Consider the following 25288-nt stretch of genomic DNA (forward strand, 5'->3'; position numbering starts at 1 on the left):
TTTTGTACTCCCTGGCTGGTGTGGCTCTTTTTTAGACTTTCTGCTTTTTAACTATGAGGAGCTTACTTTCATCTGCAAAACCAGTCAAAGCAGCAGCTCTGTTCACCACTGCCTCTCTTTGTAGAGATACCAAAGACACGACTGGAGTTGCTTTAGCCTGGTGTGTAGCTTCCATTTTGTCCTCATTGAAAGCACTGCCATATTATGGGGTAGTCCAGACGAGAGAAGACAACTGCTGCATGAAAGAAGTTTTATTTTTAGTTAAAAAAAGTGGCAGATGGTTCCCTCAGCGCAGACGGTAGGCTGAAGATCTGGTTATGGGAGTTGTTTTGGTGGGGGTTTCTTCCTCTCTTAATTCTGCTGATAGCTCTAAAGAGAGTAAAATGTGTCAGTAACCAGCACTCCACTGCCTAGAACCGAGGAGGCTACAGAAAACCGAGGCAGTGCGCTGAAGCCCCACACACCTGCCTGTTACCAAAGGAACATCCCCCTTGGGGCAAATCTATAGTCCTTCTCCACTTTTCCCTTTTGAGCATACATGTACAGTGCCTTACCATCCTCAGAGCTATTCTCCTCATCACTGGAGAAGGTGATGACAGCTTTTTTGGGTGGACGCCTCTTCTGGGTGCGCTTATGACCTCGGAGGGTGCGAGGCTGGGGCGTGACAAAATCTTCATCCCTGTTGGCTGTGCTCAGGGGCTGGCGAGGTGAACCTGCTGAAACAGAACAAAAACCAAACAAATGAACAAAGCCAGCCAAACCAAACAAAAACAAGGAAAAGCCCCTGGGTGTCTCTGCTGGGCTGTGGGATCAGGGGGAAGGCTGCAGTCCCACAAAAGGAACCTACTTCCTGTTGGTTTCTGTTTGGCTGGCTCTGGCACTGGAGTTCCACCACCCTCCTGGCATGTCTCTCCTGAATCCAGCCCTCGGTTACGGGAGGCCAACAGCTTCTGCTCCAGCTCTTCAGCCAGAGCCTGATGGAGATATAACACAGTGGGGAAAAGAGGAGAAAACAAACAAACAAACAAAAACACAGAAGGTGGGGGGAGAGAATTAATAAATCCATAATTGAATCCAGAGTTGTCATCAATTGCCACCAAAACAACTATGATAAACTGTTAGGGTTGAGAAGTAGCCTGCTTAAAAAGGAGAACTGCAGGGCTTTCCAGTCCCTGTGTGTAAGATGCAATCATCTTCCCAGCCTGCACACTTGCCCCATATCCTTACTTTAGCCTCAGGTTTGCAGCCTCCTCTGCGGAATCGAACCAGCACAGTTTGGAAACAACTGTAGACTTCTGGGTTTTGAAGCTTGTCTGAAAAGCAGTCAAAGTTGTCCTGCAGCTTGTGAAGGCCCCGCTCTGAGAGGGGAAGCAGAGTAAGGCAGTAGGACAGGTCCAAATACTGACGCTCAGTTCTGGGAAAGACAAAGACTGCCTTTAGCTCTCATGCAAAGAGGTGTGTAAGGATGAGCACAGTGTACCTAGAACTACAGCACAGGAGGATAAAGTATTTCCTGCAGGTGCTTCTGCTCGGCAGAACATCAGATTCAGGTTGTTGTTACAGGCCAGTTACAGAGTGCCCTGCCATACTATACACAACCACCACTGTATTCAGTCAGACACTGACATGAAGGCTTCACTCTTAAAGAACACAGTCACGTGTTTGAAGAGTGTCACAAGTTATTGCTAGCTATGAGGAAAAAAAAAACCCCATACAATCATTGAGGTGAGGACTCCTCTTGAAGGACATTATTTCAACCAAATAATAGAAAGACCCTGGCTGCTCATTTTTGCATGTTTGAGATGGTCTCATGTGGAAGCTGCATTTGATGTTCTGTTTCCCAGCCAGTTAAATAAAGAAGAACACTTTTGTTAAGCTATAAAGTGAACAAGTAACTGCTGTATCCAAGCAGGACGACATTCAAACCCAGCAAAAGCTACTGGAAAAAAAAAAAAAGAGGCAAAAAAAGAAAAAGCAGCAAACTAACATCCAGGCTCCCCGTGATGGAATGTGAGGAAAAGCCAGGCCCAAGTCCCTGTTATTTATACAAAGCAGAGGGCCAGAAGTCTGTCCTGCATACGCTCTCTCTGAACACACTGTACAGACAGACAGATGGAGAACAAAGCTGCAGCATCCAGGTGTTTCCACTTTTAAAGTCTGAACAGTACCTGGCATGTTGCTACATTTAGAACTCCAGAAATGCCAAGGAGAGTGATGGTGGCTGCAAAATCTTTCCTGATAAGCTCCTGGTTTAGCCTGGAGTGAGAGTCTTGCTCTAGTATTACCCCTATCATGGGTTAAACTGATCATGTGGAGGGCAGGAACATCTCTCCTAGGAGGACAGGCTGAGAGAGTTGGGGTTGCTCAGCCTGGAGAAGAGGCAGCTCCAGGGAGACCTTATTGTGGCCTTCCAGAATCCGAAGGAGGCACACAAAGAAAGCTGGAGAGGGGCTTTTACAAGGGCCTGTAGTGTTGGGATGAGGTATTTGGTTCAAACTGGAAGAGGGTAGCTTTAAACTGGAAATTAGGATGAGGTTCTTCACTATGAGAGTGGTGAGACAATGGTACAGGTTGCCCAGGGAAGTTGTGGATGCTCCATCATTGGATGCGTTAAAGACCAGATGGGATGGGGTTTTGAGCAACCTGGTCTAGTGGGAGTTGTCCCTGCCCGTGGCAGGGGGGGTTGGAACAAGATGATCTTTAAGGACCCTTCTAACCCAAATTATTCTATGATTTTTTGTGGCACAAAAATATTTGCACATTTTAGTAACGACGAAACATGGCTCACATGCAGATGGCTCTTCACAAATGCAGCGTGAAGAGCTCACCAGTGTTCCTGGGAGGCAATTTTGGATACAGGCCACTCTCCTCTCCAGCTCAGGAAACAAAATCCAAATATTTCTGGGAAATATGTGACCCCCTGAGGCAGCTGAGCAGGTCACATGCCCAGGCACTGTGTACAAATGACCAAAATAAGGAGACACAGCTTAAACCTCAAGGGCAAAGCCACAAGGATGGAGAGGAAAACCACAGGAATGGAGGAGGGCAAGGTGCACCAAATCCAGTGGAAGGTTAAATGAAGATATCACTGAAAGTACATGACAGAGAGGCAGATAAGTTTATACTATCTTTCTTCTTGGAAAAAAAGGTGTGCATCTGGGTCAGTGAAATTACAGCTTGGTGAGCAGGGGAAAGGAAAACCAACAACAAAACCCCTAAACCCACTCCAAACCCAGGAAGCGAAAGGATATCCCAGATTCACAGCATGGGTCCTGTGCTACACGCTTGGCAATCAGCACCACAAGCAAGACACACACATCTTGCAGACAGAGCAGAGCAAATGCCTGAGTGTACAGTGGCACAAGCCCTTGAATTAAAAACTGGAGCCCCAGGCACAGAGTTTGTACTGAGCAGCATGTGTGCAGAAAAAGGACAGGCCTCTATCAGCTGGGTAGTCAAGATCATTTGCAGACAGGACTCCAGAGACAGCTTCTCAGCTGGACACACTGATTTCTTAACTGAGATGCAAGGGAATAGCCTGTGGAGAAGGACCACAAAGGTGCCTAATAACCCAAGGGATTAGTCTTGCTCAGCTGTAATGCAAATCTACATTGTCACAAAAATTTTTCCCTAAGAAAGGAGAGAAGGGACAGGGGCCAATCACAGTGTAATAAGACCAGGAGCCTTAACTGATACCCATGTATTTTTAGGAGAAAGATAGAAAAAAAAGCAAAGAAAGAGGGACTTAAGTTTATGTCAGTATTTGTGACTTGGGCATGTGAAGAATACGATGGGAACCTGTTACACATACACCTGTATGCAAGCTAGGTTCCTCTAACAGTTCCTAGGCAGCAGACTTGCTTGTCAGGGAAACCAGGCGTACAACCCACCTGGCAGTCCGGAATCGCTGACAGAGTTTCTCCACCAAGCTCTCTGTCTGTTTGTCTTTTGTAATGTATGAGAAGAGATGCCTGCAGAGAGAAAAAAAATGGCAAAGTGAGAGGCCAGAGAGAAAACTCCATTTCTGCCTACTCCAGGGGATGCTTGCAGCCATCCTATCCAGTGATCAGCTGGGTGGTCCTCCAGAAGGAGACAAGATTGCGCTGCGTGCTTCAGACTTGGTTCAGGAGAAGCTATAAGCACACATATATATTTTATTTTTCCCCCCATATCAGTAATCACAGTCCCTGTTGGGGAACAAGCTGCTATGACATGGCATATAAATAAAATTGCATGTTTGGCTCATAGCACCTGCCTAGGATGAAACCAAGGAATGCAGCTAAAGCAAAGATCCTTGTAGGTCTGGAGTGAGAAGGGCTGATGTGTGGGATGCTGCAAACGCTGCAGCGCCGACTTCTGATCTCCTCCTTCCATCCAATTTTAAAAGCATGCAACACCTCCAGACAATCTTCTCACTTCACAAGTTGTGCTGGCAGACTAGTATATCTGTCAAGCAGATATTGAGGGGAGTGGGGTGGCACACTATTTTTTTTCTGCTCCAAACCATTCCTGTGGCTTTATTTTCAATTTTGGATCAATGTTAAAGTCAGCATTACTTCGTACTAAAGTGGGAATAAAGCCTAACAACTTAAATGCTAACCTGATCCCACATTTTCCTTAGTTTCTTGAGGAAGAGAGAGACATGGACTTTTAACACAGTTAACTACTGCTACTGCATTTTGCATGATGTCCTCACAGAAATCACTTAACTTCTATTTATTCAGAAGGTCCTGCTGGCCTCCCTTTTTCTCATACCAACATTTCTGTAAACTTAAGCTCAGTCAGGTGGCCAGTAGCTTTGATACAACTGCTCTGAGCACATTCTTGTTTAGTCTTTGTTATGTCCAAAACCACCACACTTTTCTCAGTTATGGAAAAGAGACCATATCCCAATAGTCCTCCCTGTGCATTTGTTCCAGCATTAATCTTTTTTCTAACTGAAGTGACCCGAACCATGGCAGCAGGTCTCACCAGTACTACCAATGCTTCCCTATACATAAACCAGAAATAACTTGACTGCTAAAATGGGAAGTGGAATGCATCTCTAACTGTAGCCATAACTTTACAGAAGAGGTTAAATGATTTCTTAACATTCAGCTTTACACTTTGATCTGCTAGTTTTCATCTCAGTTGTTACTGTAACCCTTTCTTTCTCCACAACTTGATGCTCCCCCCACCACCTCTGTCTTTTTTACACCTCCCCATTCTCCATTTTGGCAAGTATCCCTGGAGCATAAGCCACTGCTCACTTCCTAGCCTGTGCTTTTGTCCACCATGGTTTCCGAGTTAAACCAGATCCTCTCCACAACGGAAGCATTTTGTATCATGCTATATGGGAAAATAGTTCAGTTTCAAGGACTGTTCCCTTTTTTTCCCCATTTAAAGGGTATGATGTGGTGTGCTAACTGAAGATCAGGTCTTTAGAAGTAATTAGCTTTAGACTAATGTTAAATCAATATTGCCTTTTCTCTTATTTGCCAGGCGCCTCCAGTTCTCTGCCTGTATTTTACTGGAAGTCAGAAAACTCCATCTATAGCTGTCTTAGCCACACCAGTGACACTTTAATGCAACTGAGACACTTATTACTCTCTAGGTCTGTGGTAACACCTCCAGTTTGACATTCATTAAAAATTGTACTGAAAATTCCAAAATTATGTCCCATTCTCTTTATACATGCCTTCTTGTTTCTCTGTGACAGCTTGCTTCCACTTCAGCCACTAACTTCCACTGCTACATGTGCTGTCAGTAGCTACATGCTGTATCTCCCATGTCCCATTACCCTCCTTCCTGAAAGCTGGAGCAAAGCATTCCTCTACTTTTGCAGCCATAAATTATTTTCAGTCTCAATTTCAGCCTCGTTTCTGTGCCTTGCAATTCCTATCTGCCCAAAATTCCACCCTTCTTCCTAAATGCACTGGATGCTCATGGACAGAAAGACTAGTTGTAAAAAAAAAAATGTGAGATTTTATTTTCTTTTCAGCAACAGCAATGCTTTTGTTTTCTTCAGCACTCCTCTCTGTAATCCACAGGGCTCTAGGCAACCCAGAAAAACCGTGATGTGGCTAAGTTTCATGTATGAGAGGAAAATTTATGTAACTTACCACTAAAGACATATTTTGTGCTTTCTATGAGCAACCAATCAATACCCTCAGATTGAAATATTCCAATAGGTCTCTGTATTATGAAGGAAGGTTTACTTGGGAAAAAAACCAAAACAAAACACCAACCCCAAATCTGTTACTTTAACTACAGCTTTACAAAAATGGCTCATAAAAATTCAGTAGACCCCCGAAATGACAAAAGTAGCAGTCTTTGAAATCTGTTGTGTCCTCCTAATGTTGTGCATCCACATTTCCCTGCGTAAACCCCACAGTTTTTGTTTTCAGAGGGAAAAGGCCACTTTGAATGAGTTAGTGGAAACTCTTTGGGGAGTCTCTCCACACCTCCAGCTTACGTGGTTTTAGAATCGAGTCCCTTCGGCATGACCCCCTTTCAGACACAGACTGAAGCAGTCAGATCTAGAACAGCTGACAAAGCATTTTGCTTATGCCACTGTAGTTTCTCTTCCCTGGGTCTGGCAAAGCCCCTTTGCATAAACACAGTCCTGGTCAAAGCAGGTTTGGTTAAGCCCAGAGTACCTCATAATCGTGTGGAAGGATTCCTGCTCTACGCCGCAGTTGGGATCCGAGAGACGGCTGATGATGTCTGGGAGCAGGTTGTAGATGGCATTGCCCTGTGCAGGATGCAAAGTTCTATATCAGGTACACTGTTGTGAAGGACAGCTTCAGTCAAGTCAAGTAAGCTGTCCACTTAATTACCTCTTTTCTCCCCACTCCAAATCTACTGAGAACATCACCCTTTTGAGATGAATTTATACAGCCAGCCAAAGCTATCCAGGGCTCAAGCTAAGGGGAGTAAAAAGCACAACTACTGCAACCCTTGTTTTGCAACAGCTCTGCTCTTTGGCAGACCTGGATGCAGTTTCTTTGCTTTCCAACCTTGTTACAACCCAACAACAAAATGCTCAAGGAACTGCCTCCCATCTTGCTCAATGCAGATTCCTTTTTCCACTGCTTTTACGTACTTGTGCCATGGACTCTGCAGAGGCAGGAAGTTAGTGCAGTCAGGTGGGCAGCTCTGCTCTGCTTTAACAGAGCAAGTGAAGACAGTAAAGCCCCAGTATCATTGCAGCTTCTCAGGCAGTACATCTCAGAACTCTGAAGGGCCTGCAGCAGCCTTCATGTTGGATGAACAAAGCACAGAGGGTAACACTGCTACTGTTTTTACCTGCTTGTGCTGTAACTACTTCAGCTGAAGTATCTCAATGTCTCTTAGAAAAGTTTCAGAGATGGTGCAATGCCTGAGCCATAAGGTCAGGGAACTCTGCTGTAAGGCCTAACAGCAAGCTGCAGAAAATGGTTCCCAGTGCTGTGCGAGGCATACGCCAGAAAGCAAAGGGACAAGGCACTGGTTTTGGAGTTTGCCTTCTGGTGTGGATGGAGTCAGCAATATCAGGCTTGAAACATAACTTACTTTGCTAAATTTCCTTTATCTACCCTCATTTAGGCAACAGAGAGACAAACAGCTGCTCTACACCCCAACACACTTCTCCAGGACTCCACTCTTGTATCACTGACCCAGCCTCCACCGGCCATTCACCACTCTTGTGAATAAGGTCCTTGGGCATCCACTTGCCTTGTTGGAGAGTTCACTGAAGAAGTTCTGAGCCACTCCCATGATTGCATCCTCTGGGTCTATAAGCAGAGTTGCCATCTCACTCACTTGGCCCTTCACCTTCACCATGTCTTTGAGGATGAGGTGAGTCATCACCAGTCCTGCTGTCTGCCTCACACTTGGGCAGGGGTCCCGCAACCTGAAAGCAACAGTTACCACAGAATGGAGCTAAGTGTCTCTCAGTTACTGATACCTGTGACAGCCTGTTCCACTGCCCAAGTCTGTTTCCCTGCAGTGACACCTTCACATTTGTTTTCCTGGATCATTCTCACCTTCTGGAGGCCCAGTGTGTCTCTCAATTACTGATACCCGTGACAGCCTGTTCCACTGCCCAGGTGTGTGGTTTCCCTGCAGTGACACCTTCACATTTGTTTTCCTGGATCATTCTCACCTTCTGGAGGCCCAGTGCCACCTTTCCACAGAGCTCTCGTCAACTGTCCTCCCCCAGCAATGAGTGTAGCATTACCTGGCATAGAGGTGTGATGTCCAAGGCTCCACCAGATTAGGGAAACGGATGGCCAGATCTCCTGCTGCAATAATGAGGTTGGATCTCACACCAGGCAGAGTGGACTTCTCCATCATAGTGAACAGCAGGCGCAAGTGGGAGTCACAGAACTCGGAGCTGGCGAGACAGGGTACAGAAAAGAAACCCTAGATACCAAAGTCCCATCTCAGAGAGCAGTGAGACAAAAAAATCAAATCTATGAATGCTGTTTTGTGTTTACTCTCTTCACAGGAAAGGAATTGCAATGTTTGCTTATTCTTTAGTCCTAGGAAGGCTGGGAAGAGAACAGTGGGATGGCTGGGCACTACCTGATCATGCAGAGTTTGCCAAGGGCTAGGGCTGCAGCAGCCGAGAGCGCCGAGTCACTGTAGAGCCCAGGGTTGTTGCAGATCCTGAGCACCAGTGGAACAAAGGCAGAGAACAGGTACTTCTCTAGAGTGACAAAGACAGCAAGCATGAGAACACAGTTTGTGCATTGCTTTTTAACAACTCCAATTATCCTATTCAAGCATTAGAAATTGCTTGACTCACTTTCACTGTTGAAAAAGTGCCTCCTGAGAGGCATAGCAGAGAAACAGACTGCCTAGACAGAAACTGACACAGGACAAAAAACAAGTCACAGTTTCCCTCTGAAGAAAACAGGCTTCTTCCCTCTGGTCCATTGCCCACTGTAGCTGTTCTCTCACAAGCAGGGGGAGCCAGTGCTCCTTGGTGGCAGCCACACTTACCATCCAGCAGCTCCATCTCACAGATACTGCGGATGAGCTCAGCCTCCGTGTCATCAGCTGAGGCTCCCACCAGGCCCAGCTCCTCCTCCATAGTGGTCTCATTTCCTGTGCTCTGTGCAGAAAGAAAGACTGTCAAACAGATGACAGGCAGCAATCACCCTTCCTTCACAAGTTACTCTTCTCTCATGCAAGAGGTGTATGCATGTTACTGGCAGCATGACTAGAGCTGGGAACATCAACCCACTTTTCCCTGAGAACTGAGTGAAGCTGTGAGGGGTAGAGGGGGAGCCCAGGATTTGCCAGTCCATGTGCCTCAGAGCAACAATGAAAATAAAGTCGAAGCTACTGAGGCTGCTAAGCTGAGACAGACATAGGACACATTTGGCATCAATGCCTGAGCCCAGCACCACTTAAGGAACATGTAAATCCTAAAAACAAGTTGAAAGCAGCCTTTGAGTTGCTGGTCTTGTGAGCAAGATTAGGGGAAACCTTATAGCAAGGCAAAAGCAACACAAGTGAAGAAAAGAGACATGGGCCTTGCACTGAGACCAAATCTCCATAGAACTGCTGCTTCTTGGAAAATCTCATTGTAATCTCCTCCCATAGTGGCACTGGAAAGCAGAGTGGATGAGGAAGTGAACTACAAACTTCTCTGGACATAGCAGTATAGGCATCTAGGAACATGGAAATCCTAAAAACAACAAGTTGAAAGCAGCCTTTGAATTGCTGGTCTTGTGAGCAAGATTAGGGGAAACCTTATAGCAAGGCAAAAGCAACACAAGTGAAGAGACATGGGCCTTGCACTGAGACCAAATCTCCATCAAACTGCTGCTTCTTGGAAAATCTCATTGTAATCTCCTCCCATAGTGGCACTGGAAAGCAGAGTGGATGAGGAAGTGAACTACAAACTTCTCTGGACATAGCAGTATAGGCATCTAATAAAGACTGGATACCTAGGGACATTTTCTCTATCCTAACCCAAGAAAGTCAGCCTCACTACACTCCAGTAAATGTTCTGAGGTACACCTAACCAAACAGGGTATTTCTATTATATGGATCCCATTGAGAAGGCTACTATTAAACTTCCATCATTACCACCTGAGAGAGGATAGGACCCTCAAACCCTAAGGACCAAGGTTCCAGAAGCCCTTTTCCAAAATGTAGTGCACAAACAGGTGTTCTTTACCACTGGCAACAGTTGTGAAAGATTGCACTGGTAAAAAGGGAGGTGATGAGTGGAAATGAAACATTTGCCTGAAGCAGGAACATAAGCATGGCCAGGACATCACCCTTTATTCCTTCTTCTCTGCTTCTTCAAAACCCCAGACCAGTGTGAAAGTGTTACTGAACAGGGTCATTCAAGGACCTTAGCTCTCCCTGTCAACCCTGACCAACATGCCCGTTTCTATTCCCAAAGCATACATTACCCTGGACCTCACGCATCCTCAGGAGTGCATTCTCCAGAAGCTTGCTGTAGCAGTAGCTGGGACACTGGGAGAGCTATACCATTAGGAAAAAAGAAACCACAGTTCTCACCCTGGGTCTCTGCTTCTTTTTCGTGCTGCTGGCAGAATGCTTCTTGTTCTCCTTCTCCTCTCTGAGGACGCGGCGTCTGCGAAGCTCTGTGCTCACCGATACTTCCAAGTATACGACCTGCTGCATTGCCACCTGTCCCACAAGGGACACCAGATGCATCAGCTAACACCATCAGAGACTCTGCTGGGAGAAACCCCTGGATCTAGTGTAGAAAAATTACCATAGTTCAGTGTTGATCTAGACCTTCCCCACTAATTACTGCCAAGTCTCACTGTATAACCCATCTCCATGCTCCACAGACTCCTTCACAGCACTCAAGCCCTTCCACACCAACACCTCCTCTCAGCAATGTTCTCCTCCTTTAGTTACTCTAGTCCACCCAATTGCAGCACCAGAAACCACTAGTACAGATTTCCTTCACCAGCTTGTTTCCTCACCGTCTTTGTGCCCATCAGCCTCCTGCAGCTTCTCCAGAGCCTGCTGACTGCACTCCTGCAGAACACGAGCACATATCTCCTCTGCCCCTTCTGCTAGCTTGTAGATGAGCATCACTGCTGACTCCATGAAGGGGATCCAGTGACTGTTTGGCTGGGCAAAGCCTGAGAAGAACAGGGAACAAGGTACCAGATGTACCATGGACAACACAGGCTATCTCACAGCCCAACTTCATCTCCTCCAAACCTACTGCTGACTTGAGCTCACCTTTAGTCAGAATCTCACTCAGGCAGCTGAAGAGCATGTGGTTTTGTGGCAGTCGAAAAGGTGCATTGTTCTTCCCCAGTGCTGGCTGCAGAGAGAGCAGATGAGTTACTCTTACCACAGAAGAGGTTGTCCAATGTCCTCATGTCCTTCCCAGCACACAACCTTACAGTGTGCTCAGTGCTAAACTAACCTATCACTACCATGCCAGGCCCATGCAGGGACAGCCAGTACTGCTCTGCAACGAAACACACAGCAGGGATGTCACTGTCACTTTTGAAGGCATGGTAACAACAGTGGATGGATTTCAAGCTTGGCAAAGTGATGATCCCAGGCCAACCCAGACAGTTCCACTACTTAATCTTAAATCAGACTAACTCTTTTGAAATCTCAGAATGACTTTTTAAGAAATATGGTATTATGTATGCATTCTTCACAGTGAATGAAGAGGGAAACCTTTAGAGCATCTCTAGAGTTATCAACAGCAAGTCAACTAGATGCCCTTGTCTAGGGGTACTCCAGAACCATAAGATTTTGTTTAAAAGCAAAACACGATCAGCAGAAATAACAGAGGCTAGCTCTGAATCCAATACCACCACACACTTAGGCTGTTGCACATACTCTGTATCAGTTCCACCACTTTTTAGGTTGGGAATATGATAACCCAGAGAACTACTAAAACCAGGTATGACAATGCTGAAGATATCCCAGTACGTCTGCATCTGCCCGATCAGGACATATGTGGCCAAAAAAAGCTACTGTATGAGGACTTACCAGCTTTCAGTAGCTAGAATCAATTTTTCTGAGTTCACCACAATCCTACTCTCTGTACTGAATTTCTAGTTGGTGAGGGGGAGTGGAAGGAAGAGCTACCACTGTCATTCAAACACCTACAGTTCAGTCCCATCTCTCTCACAAACTTAACTGCAGAGTTAAGACAACCTAAAATTGAACTACAACCATCTTCAGAACATTTAAGAATGTTGTGATGCACACTAATTCATGAAGGGCCTGCAGTAACATCTCCCATGGAGCTGGCAAACCCAGAATGTGAGTGCTGTGTGAAGGAGGGCTGCTTTTACGCTGGAACTTTTGAACCAAAACGCACTCAATGCTTGAGTCAAAAAACAAAGAGCTTTTTTAAAGAGTGCATTAATAATAATAAAAAAGTGTAAGCTGTTTCCCAGACAAAGAAGCCATCAACCATCATGTTGTTCTAAGTATAACATGGACAGGTTTGAAAGCCTTTCATGTTTTACATTCAGCCGTACAGCTGAAAACTCCCAAATATCAATTAATACAGAGGACAAAAGAATCACAACACCAGAAAATACCAGTAGAGGATAGGGCTTCATGGTTGAGGAAACACCAATCAGTTTAGAACTGGGAGTCTGAGGCAGAGAATTGAAAGGAAAACACATTTTCCTGTGCACTGAACTCTTTACTAATTGAATTCAGCCTGTTGTCTGATGTACACTATTTCATTACATGTTCACTTGATGTGAGCCAAGCTTTCCAGATGGTGCTGCTGGATGGTGTCAACCTACTTAATTTCAAAATTGTTACAAATTTAATCACTTCTCTCTCTTCTCAATACAAACTATCTTCCCCCACTTTTTTTTCTTTTTTTGACAACTCTGTTTCTGGGTGACCTTAAGACTCTTAGTTTCTTCTTACCTGAGGGTTACTGGCTAGTTTGGAGATGGCATTGCATACTTCTTGAGCCAGGCGATAGTCTTCACACACCTTCTCAGACAGCCCTACTGTCACCAAGGTGTCCAGGTTGCTACCTATGATCTCTGGCTTCCCACTATGGAATAGAAAGGATGGGGGTATTTACATGAATTGCTGCTGAAAGTTTATGGAACTATGGATAACCAAGAGAAACACTTCTTGTGACTTGTGGAAGGCAGTGGATTGAGTAAAAGAGGAGAAAATGAAATAAACCCATTCCGTGACTCAAGATGTAGGTGTAGAAGCAACAAGCAATATTCCACAGAAGCCAGTATAATCCACACTCCACTAAGAGATGACATTCACCAAAGTGAGGAACACTGGGTGTACTATCTCTTTCTTTACAAAGATTCTTGACTCTTCTTTCTTATCAGAGAGGAGCAAAACTTAAAAGGCAAACACAAAGAAAGATGTTGCCGAACAGAGAAGAGTCCAGCAGCTCACGACTGGTAGCATGTGCCACTTCCTTCCCTACTATGGGAAAAAAAACAAAAGATCCCACCAAAACCCAGGCCCACACTCCCCCTCTTTCTGCCTGTGAAAGGTAGAACTGTACATTCCTCAAGACCGGGTCTGATTTGAGGAATATAAAATGAACTGGGTGAAGAAGAAAACCTAATGCATTTAAAAGGAGAATCTAAAAAGTTTATAATGAGCATCTCTAGAACAACAGCAAAACCCCCTCCCTTAGCAGATCTATGAAGAAGGCAATGCTGTCTTTATTTCACACCCTGCCCCACTCCTGGACTCAATGCAGGATCCCATGGGATGCCCTGGAAACCTACAGTTGTCTTTAAATGCCATTATTTTAGAGAAGGATATTATTTTGAGATGTGTACAATTCTGCCACAGGCACATGGGATGAGCTGGTTAAAATATGTTGGAAGAAATATCTAATACTCAAATTACAGAACTGTCTGTAAGCATTAGAAATGGCTCCAACTCTAGAGCCAAGAACTTTAAGATCATCATTATGCAGGCCTGGTTTTGACTGAAGAAGGACTGAAGTAGGAAGAGCAAGAAGAAATCAGCAGGTAAGCTAAATGCCAAAGGGTTACTGGGCTAGGAAACTGAGGAAATTAAAACGTTATACTGCAATTACAGTCCCCAGGAAGGGAAGCAGATTCATTTCCCTCCAATGCTACAGGTTCTGGACATCTCTGCTCAGCAGCTTCTCACTGTTCTTATCCAAACAGAAAGCTGCAGAGCTGTGACTTAGTAAGCTCCAAGGACAGACATTCAGAATGAAAAATAATGTCATAATTCAGAGACTACGCTGGTGGGACCAGTCTATTACACTTAAACCCATAGTCCATTTAGCCTGAAGAAGAGGAGGCTGAGGGGGGACCTTATCACTCTCTACAACTACCTGAAAGGAGGCTGTAGAGAGGAAGGTGCTGGTCTCTTCTCACAAGTAACTAGTGATAGAATAAGAGGGAATGGCCTCGAGTCACCATCCCTACATGTGCTTAAAAGTTGTGTAGATGTGGTGCTTAGGGCTATGGCTTAGAGGAGGATTTGGAAGAGTAAGGTTAATGGTTGGACTCAATCTTAAAGGTCTTTTCCAACCAAAATGATTCTATGCACCTGTGGGCCAGCACAACTATGTTTAATTCCAGGCTTCATTACACCAACATGTGGTCACTATTTTTGAAACTGCAGAATGAAGGGTCAGCTGAGGCAGCACCCACCATTCCTGAATAAAATTCAACTCCCTGTACATCCTCCCACTCCCAGAAGTGGCCTGGGCCCTGGGCTCACCGTGCCATCATCCCTAGCAGCATCACGGCAGCACGTCGTTCCAGTGAGGAGCACTGAGCCTTCTCTGTGAATCGCTCCCAAAGCAGCTGGACCACAGCAGGCTTTATCTCATCCTTCTGCACAAACTCTGAGATCTGGAAAAGAAATGCAATAAAACAAGTAAGGAAAGGCAGAGGAGGATGGACTTCAAGCCAACAAAAGCCATTAACTCCAATGACTACCATTTTAATATAACTGACACCTAAGATCACAAATACAATCCAAACATAGGCAAGTACTCACTATTTCTTCTAAGCACTGTATTATTCCTAGTGATGCATCCACCATGATGAGGGAGAGAGAATGCACCAGACTCTGGGCCCTGGTCCTTTCAAAGGGGAAAAATAAAGTCATTTAAAAAATTAAAAAGGTGAAAAAGCAGCTTTCACAATTACGCTCCTATTGAGAGCTGAGGACATCTGTTAGACAACAGAGCTGATCCCTGGGGACAGGAAAGCTTCCCCCTCCACAAGCTGGAATTCTCCAAGTCACCTAGCTCAAGTGCCAGTGGCCACAAAATGGGCTCAGGAGCACCATGTGCACTGCTGCTCCTCCCAGTGCTCAAAACCTGACACGAGGCACTCACCAGCTACTTCCCCATGGTTTGCTCTCACCCACACATCAAAGCACTATTCCCTAGAGCATAAGAAACTGGAAATCTCTCTATGAACAAATAAAGCCAGAGTTCTAACTGCAGGAGAGTCATCTCCAGGCAATACTATCAAGAAGAAATAAGAAGCAGGGGATTCTTTTTATTGCCCTGATGGTAAAAATGAGGGTGAGGTGTAGTGCATCTCACCAGGGATCACACTTAGTGCATGTGTATCCAACAGGATTTACATCTGGGCAAGTGCTAAGGAAAAAAAAAAAATAACAAAAGTGCCACAGCAGAAAGGAGACAGCTCCTCTCTAGTGAGAAAGAAACAAGTATGATAACAGTACCCAGCTCCCACCTCCAAATCCTCAATGAGGACCAGCAACAAAGACACTGCTGACATCCTCTCATCTGCCATGCTTAGAGATTTGTTACAAAAACATTTAAGATCAGTCTGAATAAGACAAACAGAAATGTGTGTGAAAGCACCTAAATGATAACAACCACCCTGTATAGTCCAAGGGATAAAGAAACAGTTTATGTTGAAAAAAAAAAAAGGACACAACTGAGTAAGAAAACCAATAAACACTGAGGAATATGTTGTGTACATCAGAAGCAGAATGCTTACACCTCATGGAAGGCCACAACATGAATGACTTGCCAGCAAAAAAAAAATGGAGCTCTACTAACAGAAAGATACTTCCAGCTTTAGACCATGCTGTATGCATTTGCTCTTATTATCCCAACAGGATGGATGACTACAGTCATAAGAAACCCAAAATGGGGGAACAGACACTGGACAAAAAACTTTGCACACAGAGGGTGAAGTATGCAGAACTCCTGGACATGGGATTACTCCATAACAACAACTGACTCCCAAAAGGGTTGTAATAGCTGTCCAAAACAAAAAAAAAAATCAGTTCACTGTAGCCAATCAAGAACCCTGCCAACAAGGCAAATATTTAACTGATACATCTTGTTCCCTGTCACATACAAATCCTACCCTGATGATTTGGCCACACATATCTTGGTGCTTTGCATGAGTGAAATTTATGAGAACACTAAGTGTGAGTGCCTGGTAACAGTTAAATCTAAAATAATTTTCAAGCTTTGCCTTCCTAAGGTCTCACATGGATTTTTGCTGTGTGAATTTCATACACATGAGCACTATGACAAACCAAAAGCAGAAGTTCAGCAGTAGGTCCCACAGGAAGACTGGGACACTCAGATACATAACCTTGTGTTTCAGCTCAGCATGAAGCATGACGGCTTTGATTTCTCCTGTCCACACCCTATGTCCAACAGCTCCCCAGAGAAGATGGGGGGGGAGAGAAGAGGAGAGGAAAACAAAAGAAAAGAAAGATGTCCTTCTGATGAGGAAGATTCCTACCTCTCTGTATCCCCAGTGGGGCTCAGGTAGAGCCGCCTGTAGGCATTCAGCACGGCCTCCTTGATTCCAGCTTCTTTGGACCATATGAGAGGGAGCATCCGCCGAACTCCGAGCAGGGCCTGGGGCACACCAAACTGCAAGACTGTCACGAAGAACTCAATGGCTTCCTGCACCACTGCAGAGAGAAGAGCAGTTGTGTGAGTGCAGTTCTTTCCTAATCCCCACCAGAGAGACCATTAGAAGGGATTCAGAGCTGTACTGCTCTCACAGCAAGCCCTGTCAGCTTCCAAGACCACTGCTGCTGTCTGCAGAGTGCTCAAGTCAGAGTGGGGTCACTAGTACAAAGATGTAGATGTCCTGAAGGAAACAGGCACAGGTTAACAATATTAGATTTAGCTAGAATGCAATACATTTAGGAGAAGAGCACAGAGACCACACTTGAGAAAGAAGAAAGTTCCCTTCTGGCAAACAGTAGCTTTGGTAAAAAAGTCTCATGGATCCAGCAGAGAAAAGCAGGTGAATGCAAGTCCCAAGTGCTATGCTATAGCCAGAGGAACTAAGCTATTTGATGTATAAATAGGGTAAGGAATAATGCATTTGATTCCAGCTTGCCCACTCCTGAAATTCACTGCCCAACCTTCTGCTCACAAGAAAAAAACATTAAGTTGGAGAGTATTTACAAGAGAGCCATATTCATGATTAGAGGGACTGTACAATGGAGAGTTCATAGAGTCTGACCTCTGGTTAAGTGGGAGCTTACATCAGTATAATGCCCAGCTTACCAATCTGAATAAAGATGCCCTATCAGACAAGCTGTTATGCTTCCCCTGCCCCTAGTCCCACCAGAAGATACCTATTTGCAACAGAAAAAATAAAATTTGGTCTTAAATCTTTAATTAAAACCCACAAATCTGAGCACCATAAATCAAGTCATTTTGGTCACCTGGATTTTAAAAACATTTTCAACCTTGATTGTTAAAAATGGATTCCTAAAAAGCCTAACACAACCCTTTCATAACACCCATTTAGATGCTGCTTGCTTTTCTGATATCCTAGAGGTGCCTGTGGCATCTGCTCAGTGAAAAACAGCTCCTCCAACTTTTTCCCCTGGAGCTCCACTACTCCTATGTCCCCTTTCCAGCAAGGGGAAAGATCTGGAAACGCTGCGTGGGAGAAAAAGGGCCCCATGGCTATTTCACACACCTGAGACACAGTTTTCATACATCAACTTGCTGATCAGGCTCATGGCTTCTGTGATTTTTGCTGAGAAGTTGTAAGCATCTTGCAGGTATTGCACCAACATCTCCTGTTTGGCCAGCTCTGTTTGATGCTGCTCTTCTGGTACAATTTCTTCAGTCTCAGGACTATTGTTGCCATGTGGAAGATCCTCACTGTTCTCACCTGGCTGTGAACCTGCACAGCACAAACACTTGTTTGTGAGCAGTACTGAAGATACAAGATAAACAGGCATGGTTCAGGGCATTTTAATCCTCCTCTCTCCACCCCACAGTGACACCTTTCCAGACCCAGGGACAAAAACCCAAATTCTGCCATCAGACTTAGCTACAAAGATAAAACTTCAGCATAATGTAGAGCAAGTTCTAGTACTACCATGTGATCCACCACAGAAATGCCAGCCTAATACAGGGATGGAGAAAGGCATGGCCCATTTGGGGTAAACTCCATTAAAGTGCTGAAGGGTTTAATCTGAACTTGACAGCTACCCAAAGATGGATAAGGCCTGAAATGGAAGTCAAGACCAAGTGGGGAGAAGGCAAACACTACGACTCCTCAGAGAATTTTGTGCAAGTGTCTGGAGTTGAAAGTTAAGAAGATTTTTAGATGGTAGGCTTTTGATAGAAATGAGCTGAAGGGCATTGGCTAGGAAATCTTATTCTGAAACAAACACCAAAGAAAGCATGTGAAGTCTTAAAAGTATACACAAAGATTTAAGCCCCAGATAAGCAAAATTTGGGATGAACCAGATACTCAGTCAAGGCTGTTAAAGGTAAACATTACGTGCCACCACCTGTTCAGGAAGCTGAACTCCTCACACGTTCAGACAGGATAGAAGGGTGAGAATGGGTAACACTGGCTTCACTCCCCTCAGCAAGTATTACATGAGTTAAAGCATCAGAAATGCACTTCTACTGGGAACGTGTAACTGTTTCCAACAGCAATGAAGCAACAGGACTAATGTGATCCAGCCAAAATGCCAGGGCACGGGGAGAGGAAACGATCCAGAGACAGCACAGCTCTGTGTGCTGTCAAGTACACACAGACAGACCCACAGGTAAGGAGGAGGGAGAGGGCATTCCAGAGGGTTTTGGTCTAGCTCTGGCATCAGCTTGGACTTAGGGAAGAGATGGAGTGATCTGAAGTAGTTACCTGTGTGAAGTCTCTTCAAAATAGCCAGGATTGTTTCCTCATTTTCCTCTGTGGGGCCATTGAAGGGCTCCTTCCCCTGGAAGCAACACAGGGCCTTCTGCGTAAGGCGGGCTGCTCTCCTGGACAAGGACATTGCCCAAAAGAAGAACATCAGCAACCCATAAGGGCAGGACACAGGGGAAATAATCCAACTTTGCCCTCAACACCTGGGAAAGCAGCTCCTGCCAGCACCTTGTGCTGGGTGCCCATGTCAGTATCTTCTTACAGAGTAATGCTACTGGAATCATCCCTCTACCCTGGAGCTCAAATCTTTCTTGAGCAGAGAACAGGAGCTGACACATCCCTTGGGATAAACGCTCTCTCCAACTACAGAACCTTCTTACCTGTAATTCAGCTTCTTCAGCAGCCCAGTGATTTGCTCCAATGTACTGTCCACAGTTTCCCCAACTTCCAGCACCTCTTGTTCCTCTTCCTGCAGTGGTTGAAAGAGCTGCTGTACAGCAGCCCTAACTTCTGGCAGCATCGCTTCCCACTCTTCCTCTGGGGTGATCACTGCAGCTATTAAAAACAAACAAACAAAAACACAAACCACAAACAACAGAGGGAATGAAGAATACAAACTCAAATGACACCCTAAAAGGGGAGAGAAATTCTTCTGGAACTTAAGTCTACTCCCCCTTCCCAACAGGCAGGCACTATTCCTACTGCTGATCCACCCAGACTGCAGTAAGGACAAGAACTCTTTGGCATAAAAAAAAGAAACTACTGTGGGTTAAAAAAAAAAAGACAGGCACGAAAAAATCATCATTTGATATTTATTGTTTTGCAGGCAGCACCAGATCCCAAGCTAATCAAGTTTAAATTAACATCTGACTAAAACTGCAGCTCAAGCAGCCCTTGAATGGTTGAAAAATAAAAATCCGGGAGAGTGTTCATAGGTATTTTCAGTTCTTACCCTGAAAATATGCTAACTAGCTAAATGGACTGCAGATCTATATATGGACATTGATATGGTCCTTTTATAACACCACTGTATAAAAAAATGATGCAAGTCTAATCCTAGTTATCTGGCCTCACCATCTCACACAACTAAGTTCTGAGACAAAAGCCACAACAAGCTCTGAGCAAATTTAAGATGGGGAAGAATAAGCCCTGGTATGCCCTGGAAAGGGGAAAGAGGAAAAAGGGAAATTACCTGCTGTGGGTCTGCCACATTTCCTCATTTCTTGCAGCTTCTGCACCTCTTTCTTCAGTGGCTCAGACAAGTCAGTACAGCTTAGCTGAAAATGCCAGGGAGAGAAGAAGAAATATGTTACTTGTCCTCCCTTTTCTGAGATAACAGACTTCTCCTTTCTCTCCCACTCTGTGCAATCCCCTCAGACAGCCCTGGTTTTGGAAACTGCAATAGTAGACTCTGGCCATCATCCTAGAATGGAAACTGCTGTAAATTGCCAGGCTGAGGCTCAGAAGCTCAGGAGAAGGTACAGCTAAACTCAAAGATCTGCAGCTCTGTGCAGAATGTTCTAGGAGACTAATTCTGATCCTAAAGAAAGAAATCCCACAGCGAACCCAAATCAAACTGCTACAGGTTTTTCCCACCAAACATGTTCCTCCTGGCCTTCAGCATCCCTACCAATTACCCCAAGTGAAGGAAAAGACAGAGGAAGCAAGGTCCTAACCTGGGAGAAATAGAAGGCTCCCACCTGCAGAGTCAAAGGCTACACTGTCCCTCCCACAAGGGGCAAAAGCTGCTGCCCTTGACTCCAGCCTACTGCAGATACTCAGCCTGCAGACATCTAGCCTACCCATTGCCCTGGCTGAAGGTACCTTGCTGGAGAAGGGGTTGTTGGACAGGAATGCAGCCAGGAGCTGGATTGCATTTTTAACCACTACCACAGACTTGTCCTTGAGACGCCCAACAGCCAGCGACACCACAGCCTGGAACTGAGTCAAAGGCAGGGCCTAGCACACAATGAGAGCACAGGAAAAGTTACCAAGAAGGCCTAGAGACTCGAGAAAAGTTATTTTACTGCACACATCAACGTACTAAAAGGCAAGGATTATAGATTTATAGAAAAGTATAGGACTGAAGGGACCTCTGGGTATCTTCTGGTCCAACCTCTGTTGAAAGCAAGGACTCGGGTTAGGTTATCTAGGGTCCTGGTGAGTCAAGTCTTATATCTATATCTAGTGAGTGTGATGTTATCCCATACCAACGTCCAAAAAGAGCTTGCATACTTCCTTATAGTCTGTCCCAGTAATGAAGAGCAGCTTTTAGTTTCTGTTCCCCAGTTCCTTCGCCCCTAGGATCTTCATTCTCTTTGGGAAAAAGGAACTGCAGACACCCCAGTACACAGAGACAACACCTTTCTCTGCTAAACTTCAGTCTCTGCAAGCGAAGAGCAGGGTGACAGAAGTTCCCTCAGGAGACACAGCAGGGGAAGGGCTGACTGAGGCACTACCACCCCCCTAGCAGGCCTACCTTGCACTGCACGATTCGAACGAAAAGCTGCAGCACGCGGCTGCGCACAAAGCTGTTGATGTCACAGATGTGGGCCTGCAGCATGCCCAGGAACTGGTCTCGAGTGCCACGGGCAGCTTCATCCAGCTGATCCCCATTCAGCACCTGCATCAGCACTTCTGCCACGGCCACCAGGATGGCGTTCCGCATCACGTAACTCTGGAAAAGCAAGAGTGGTTGAACCAGGAATGGACAAAGACACGACTCCATGCACCAAGGGGAGGGATGGCCCAGAGTTTGGGCCAAGTCCCAGGTCTTAAGTGAATTTCTCCATTACGGACTTTGTATTAACCTTGGGTGACCATGGCTGTGCCTGTAAAACACAGTAATCCAAGCCTGCCATCCACAGAAGCCAAGAATTGATATGAGAAAGTTATGGTTTTTAAAGGCCATGTAAGAAAAGGTACCACGATGACAAACTCATTAAGGACTGAAGAACAATGGAAACCAGCTGGGACCTCAGACCAGTGAGCAGCCTGCTGTTCTCTGGTATCTGAGACAGGCATGTGTCATGGTTTTGGTTTCTGTTTCTTTTGTAATCAGAACCTTTTCCAAAGGGCAGGTTTTGGCTACTTGATCTCTGTGAAAGAGGTTGTTTTCAGACAGAAAAAAGAGACAGCAGCACCTCCACCAGCTGATGTCTCCAGACAGACAGTACAGCAGAAATGTACCTCCCCATCCAAGTGATGCAGGAGAACGCTCATGTTGGATAGCACCAGAGCAGGGATCCGCTCGGCCAGTGCAGTTATAAAGACAGCATAACCCTTGATTCTGGAAGCATCATGAGCTAGATCCTGTGGACATTTCTGTCCAATTTCCCTGCAGAGAAAGATGAAATGAGGAATAGGGTTCCTCAAGTTGATAAGAATAGAAGGACAAGACTTGGGGTGGTTGTCTCACCTCAGGACTTCACCCACCAGGCTTTTCAAACCATATTCTGTAGCCCAGAAGCTCACAGCCTGTGCAAACACTGGGGCTACATGTTCAAAGTGCTGCAGCATCTGTGTGATCTTCAGAGTGGCACCTTTCACATGTGAGAAGGAAGAAAGGGGTCAGGGAAGGTAACCAGGAATGGCTCCAAGAAGAAAGAAGCTCAGGAACTCACTGAACATGTGATCATAGTGAATCAGAGCTGCAGCAAGCAGATGTGTCACAGCCTCCCGTGTGGCCTGGTACTTCTGAAGGCCAATACTTGGATTCTCCATGATACGGTAGCAGCTTCCTGTCACTAAGCTAAAGCCACACAAGAGACACAGTGAACCTCACTGCAACAGTTTGCACCAGCATCACTCTAGCACACTGCACTAGCTAAACATTTGTCTCACATCAGAGAGATTCACCAGTACCCTTAAAAAACTAAGCAAACATTTGAACTTTAAAGCCCTACATGAAGAAAGAAAATGGTTCCTAAATACAATGTTCTTGCCTCAAGACGGTTTCCTCCGTTTCCCAGCAACCTGCACCCCACAGAGGGCTGTAATACCACCCCACTGGCAGATTAAATATTTAACCCTCTCTTCCAGAAAACCAGTCACTCATCCCATCACTCCTCCCACCTCCCATACCTGACAAAGTCTTCTTCCACCGTGGAGCCACCCCAAAGCTGCCGGAGGTCCAGCTGCAGCAGCTTTGTGAGCAGATGTACAATCGGCTCCCTCTCCTCTTCCCACAAGGATCCAGAGGTCTTGGTACGGCTCTTCTTGTTCTAGAAAAAGAGATTCACAATGCAATTCACCAGCAGCTTGACAACAGAAGAAACACCATTGCCACCTTCCTTTCCTCAAAAAGGAGAACGACTGTTAAGTTCTACAGCATTAGGACACAGGGTGAGAGGTATGAGAAGCTTACAGGCTCACATCGAGCGGCCGCTGCAGTCATCTCTGCCTACAGAAAGGAACTCTTGAGGAAATCCTGGCATGCTAAGTATAAGCCAGACATTGAAGAGCAAAACAGAGAAGCCTTGGCACCCAGGTCCCTGCTGGTGTTTAGACACATTGTCCCTTGTCCTGGTTTCAGCTGGGACAGAGCTGATTTTCCTTCTTAGTAGCTAAATTAGTGCCGTATTTTGGATTCAGTATGAGAAGAATGTTGATACTGCACTGGTGGTTTTAGTTGTTGCTAGAAAACCAAGGACTTTCCAATTTCCCATGTTTCACTGGTATGTAGGTGCACAAGAAGCTGAGGGGGGAGCACAGCCAGGACAGCTGAGCCAGGACAGCCAGTGAACCAGCCCAAGGGATATTCCAGACACAGAATGTCATGCTCAGTACATAAACTGAGGGGAGTTGGCTGGGGGTGTGTGGATCACTGCCTGGGCATCAGCCAGCAACCACTGTGCACCATTTGTCTTTTCTTAGGTATTATTTCTCCCTTTTCTTCTTTTGTTTTGCTTTTAACTATTATTGCTACTACTATTTTATTTTATTGTTTTATTTTAGTTATTACACTGTTCTTATCTTGACCAATGAGCTTTATGGGGTTTTTTTAGTCCTCTCCACCCCACTGGGAGGAGGACAGAGGGATTGAGTGAACAACTATGTGGTGTTTAGCTGCTAGCTGGGATTAAACCACAGCATCCCTTTGCCTGTTTTCATGTACAGTTTCACAAAAATACCACTACTCTACATTATGCGCTGCTCTTGCTGGCACCACGTTTAACTATTGGTTTAGCTGTAGCATCTGACATGGAGTTCAGCAAGCCTACACACTTCTTACTTTTATCACCTCGTTTGTCCTCCAACCCCCACGCCTACCTTCCCACCAGGATCTACCTCCAACAAACCACCCTTGCAGGTTTCCGTTTCGAAGGCGTCCACCAGCCCGGCCAGCAAGTAGCAGTTCATCTTGAGAGCGTTAAGGTGAGCAAGCCGGTCCGCATGGCTCAGCCCAGAGTCACCCAGGATGGCTGGAAGTTCACTGGAATGATGCGACACCACTAAAGAGAATCAGAAAACCATGAGCACTCCTTGCCAGGACCCTCAGCCATCCTCTCTTTTGGAGACTTGGAGCAGTCATCAGATTACCAAAGACATGTGCTCACGTCTCGCCAGCTGTAACACGGGCTGCCCCCTGCAACCCAAACCTTGGAGGCGCTGTCCCATCCTATCCCCACAGCCCTGGGGCAGCTCATGGAATCGCTCACTCAGAGCTGGCACATCCCAAAGATGTATTTTCCAGGGGCACAGGGAAGCATATTTTCTGTCGGTCTGCCCTTACAGCGAACATGCACAGCTCAGCATTGTCCACCAAGATTACAGACCCGTATTACTGGAATGGGCTGAGGGTGCAGCCCAGCTGGTCGAGTCACATTAGCCTTTATATCATCATTGATCTGCCAAAAGAGAGCAACATCTCTATTACTGCTGCTTCAGCTGGCAACAGCAGACACCCACCTCGCATCATCAGCTCCAGGGCATCCTCCTTGGCAGCGGTGCCCACAGCTCGGAAGTGGCTGCAGGGCAAGCACAGCGTGTGAGGGCCGCGAGTAAACACGGCCAGGGAGACGCAGAAGCGCCCAGGTGCCCCAGCTCCCCCACGACCCTCCTCCGCCCACCCCACGCTCGTTCCGTTGTACTCACTGCAGCAAGCTGTAGAGGGGGTCGAAGTGCTGCAGCACCGCCAGCGCGCCCCGCGCCCGGAAGGCGGTCCGGAAGGCTGC

The 25288-nt window shown here is 45.8% G+C and overlaps 1 protein-coding gene across 1 annotated transcript; it reads right to left on the minus strand.

Moving 5' to 3' along the window:
- Positions 1-554: 554 nt before the first annotated feature.
- NCAPD2 (non-SMC condensin I complex, subunit D2) lies at positions 555-25285 on the minus strand (the record flags this gene model as incomplete). The annotated part of the gene is given in 31 exon segments (XM_008943870.1): positions 555-612; positions 614-716; positions 848-974; positions 1228-1414; positions 3891-3971; positions 6639-6733; positions 7696-7873; positions 8201-8356; positions 8548-8671; positions 8968-9079; positions 10504-10667; positions 10670-10705; positions 10941-11102; positions 11206-11290; positions 12880-13012; positions 14698-14831; positions 14980-15064; positions 16722-16896; positions 17925-18134; positions 19110-19228; positions 19493-19661; positions 20305-20389; positions 20937-21071; positions 21592-21789; positions 22302-22449; positions 22531-22654; positions 22736-22863; positions 23196-23335; positions 24384-24565; positions 25023-25081; positions 25209-25285. Coding segments are annotated over 31 exon segments (3969 nt in total), but the record flags the coding sequence as incomplete, so codon positions are not given.
- Positions 25286-25288: the final 3 nt, after the last annotated feature.

The sequence above is a fragment of the Merops nubicus genome, unplaced genomic scaffold (assembly GCF_000691845.1).
Source record: "Merops nubicus isolate BGI_N331 unplaced genomic scaffold, ASM69184v1 scaffold13307, whole genome shotgun sequence".
In the NCBI taxonomy this organism is placed as follows: domain Eukaryota; kingdom Metazoa; phylum Chordata; class Aves; order Coraciiformes; family Meropidae; genus Merops; species Merops nubicus.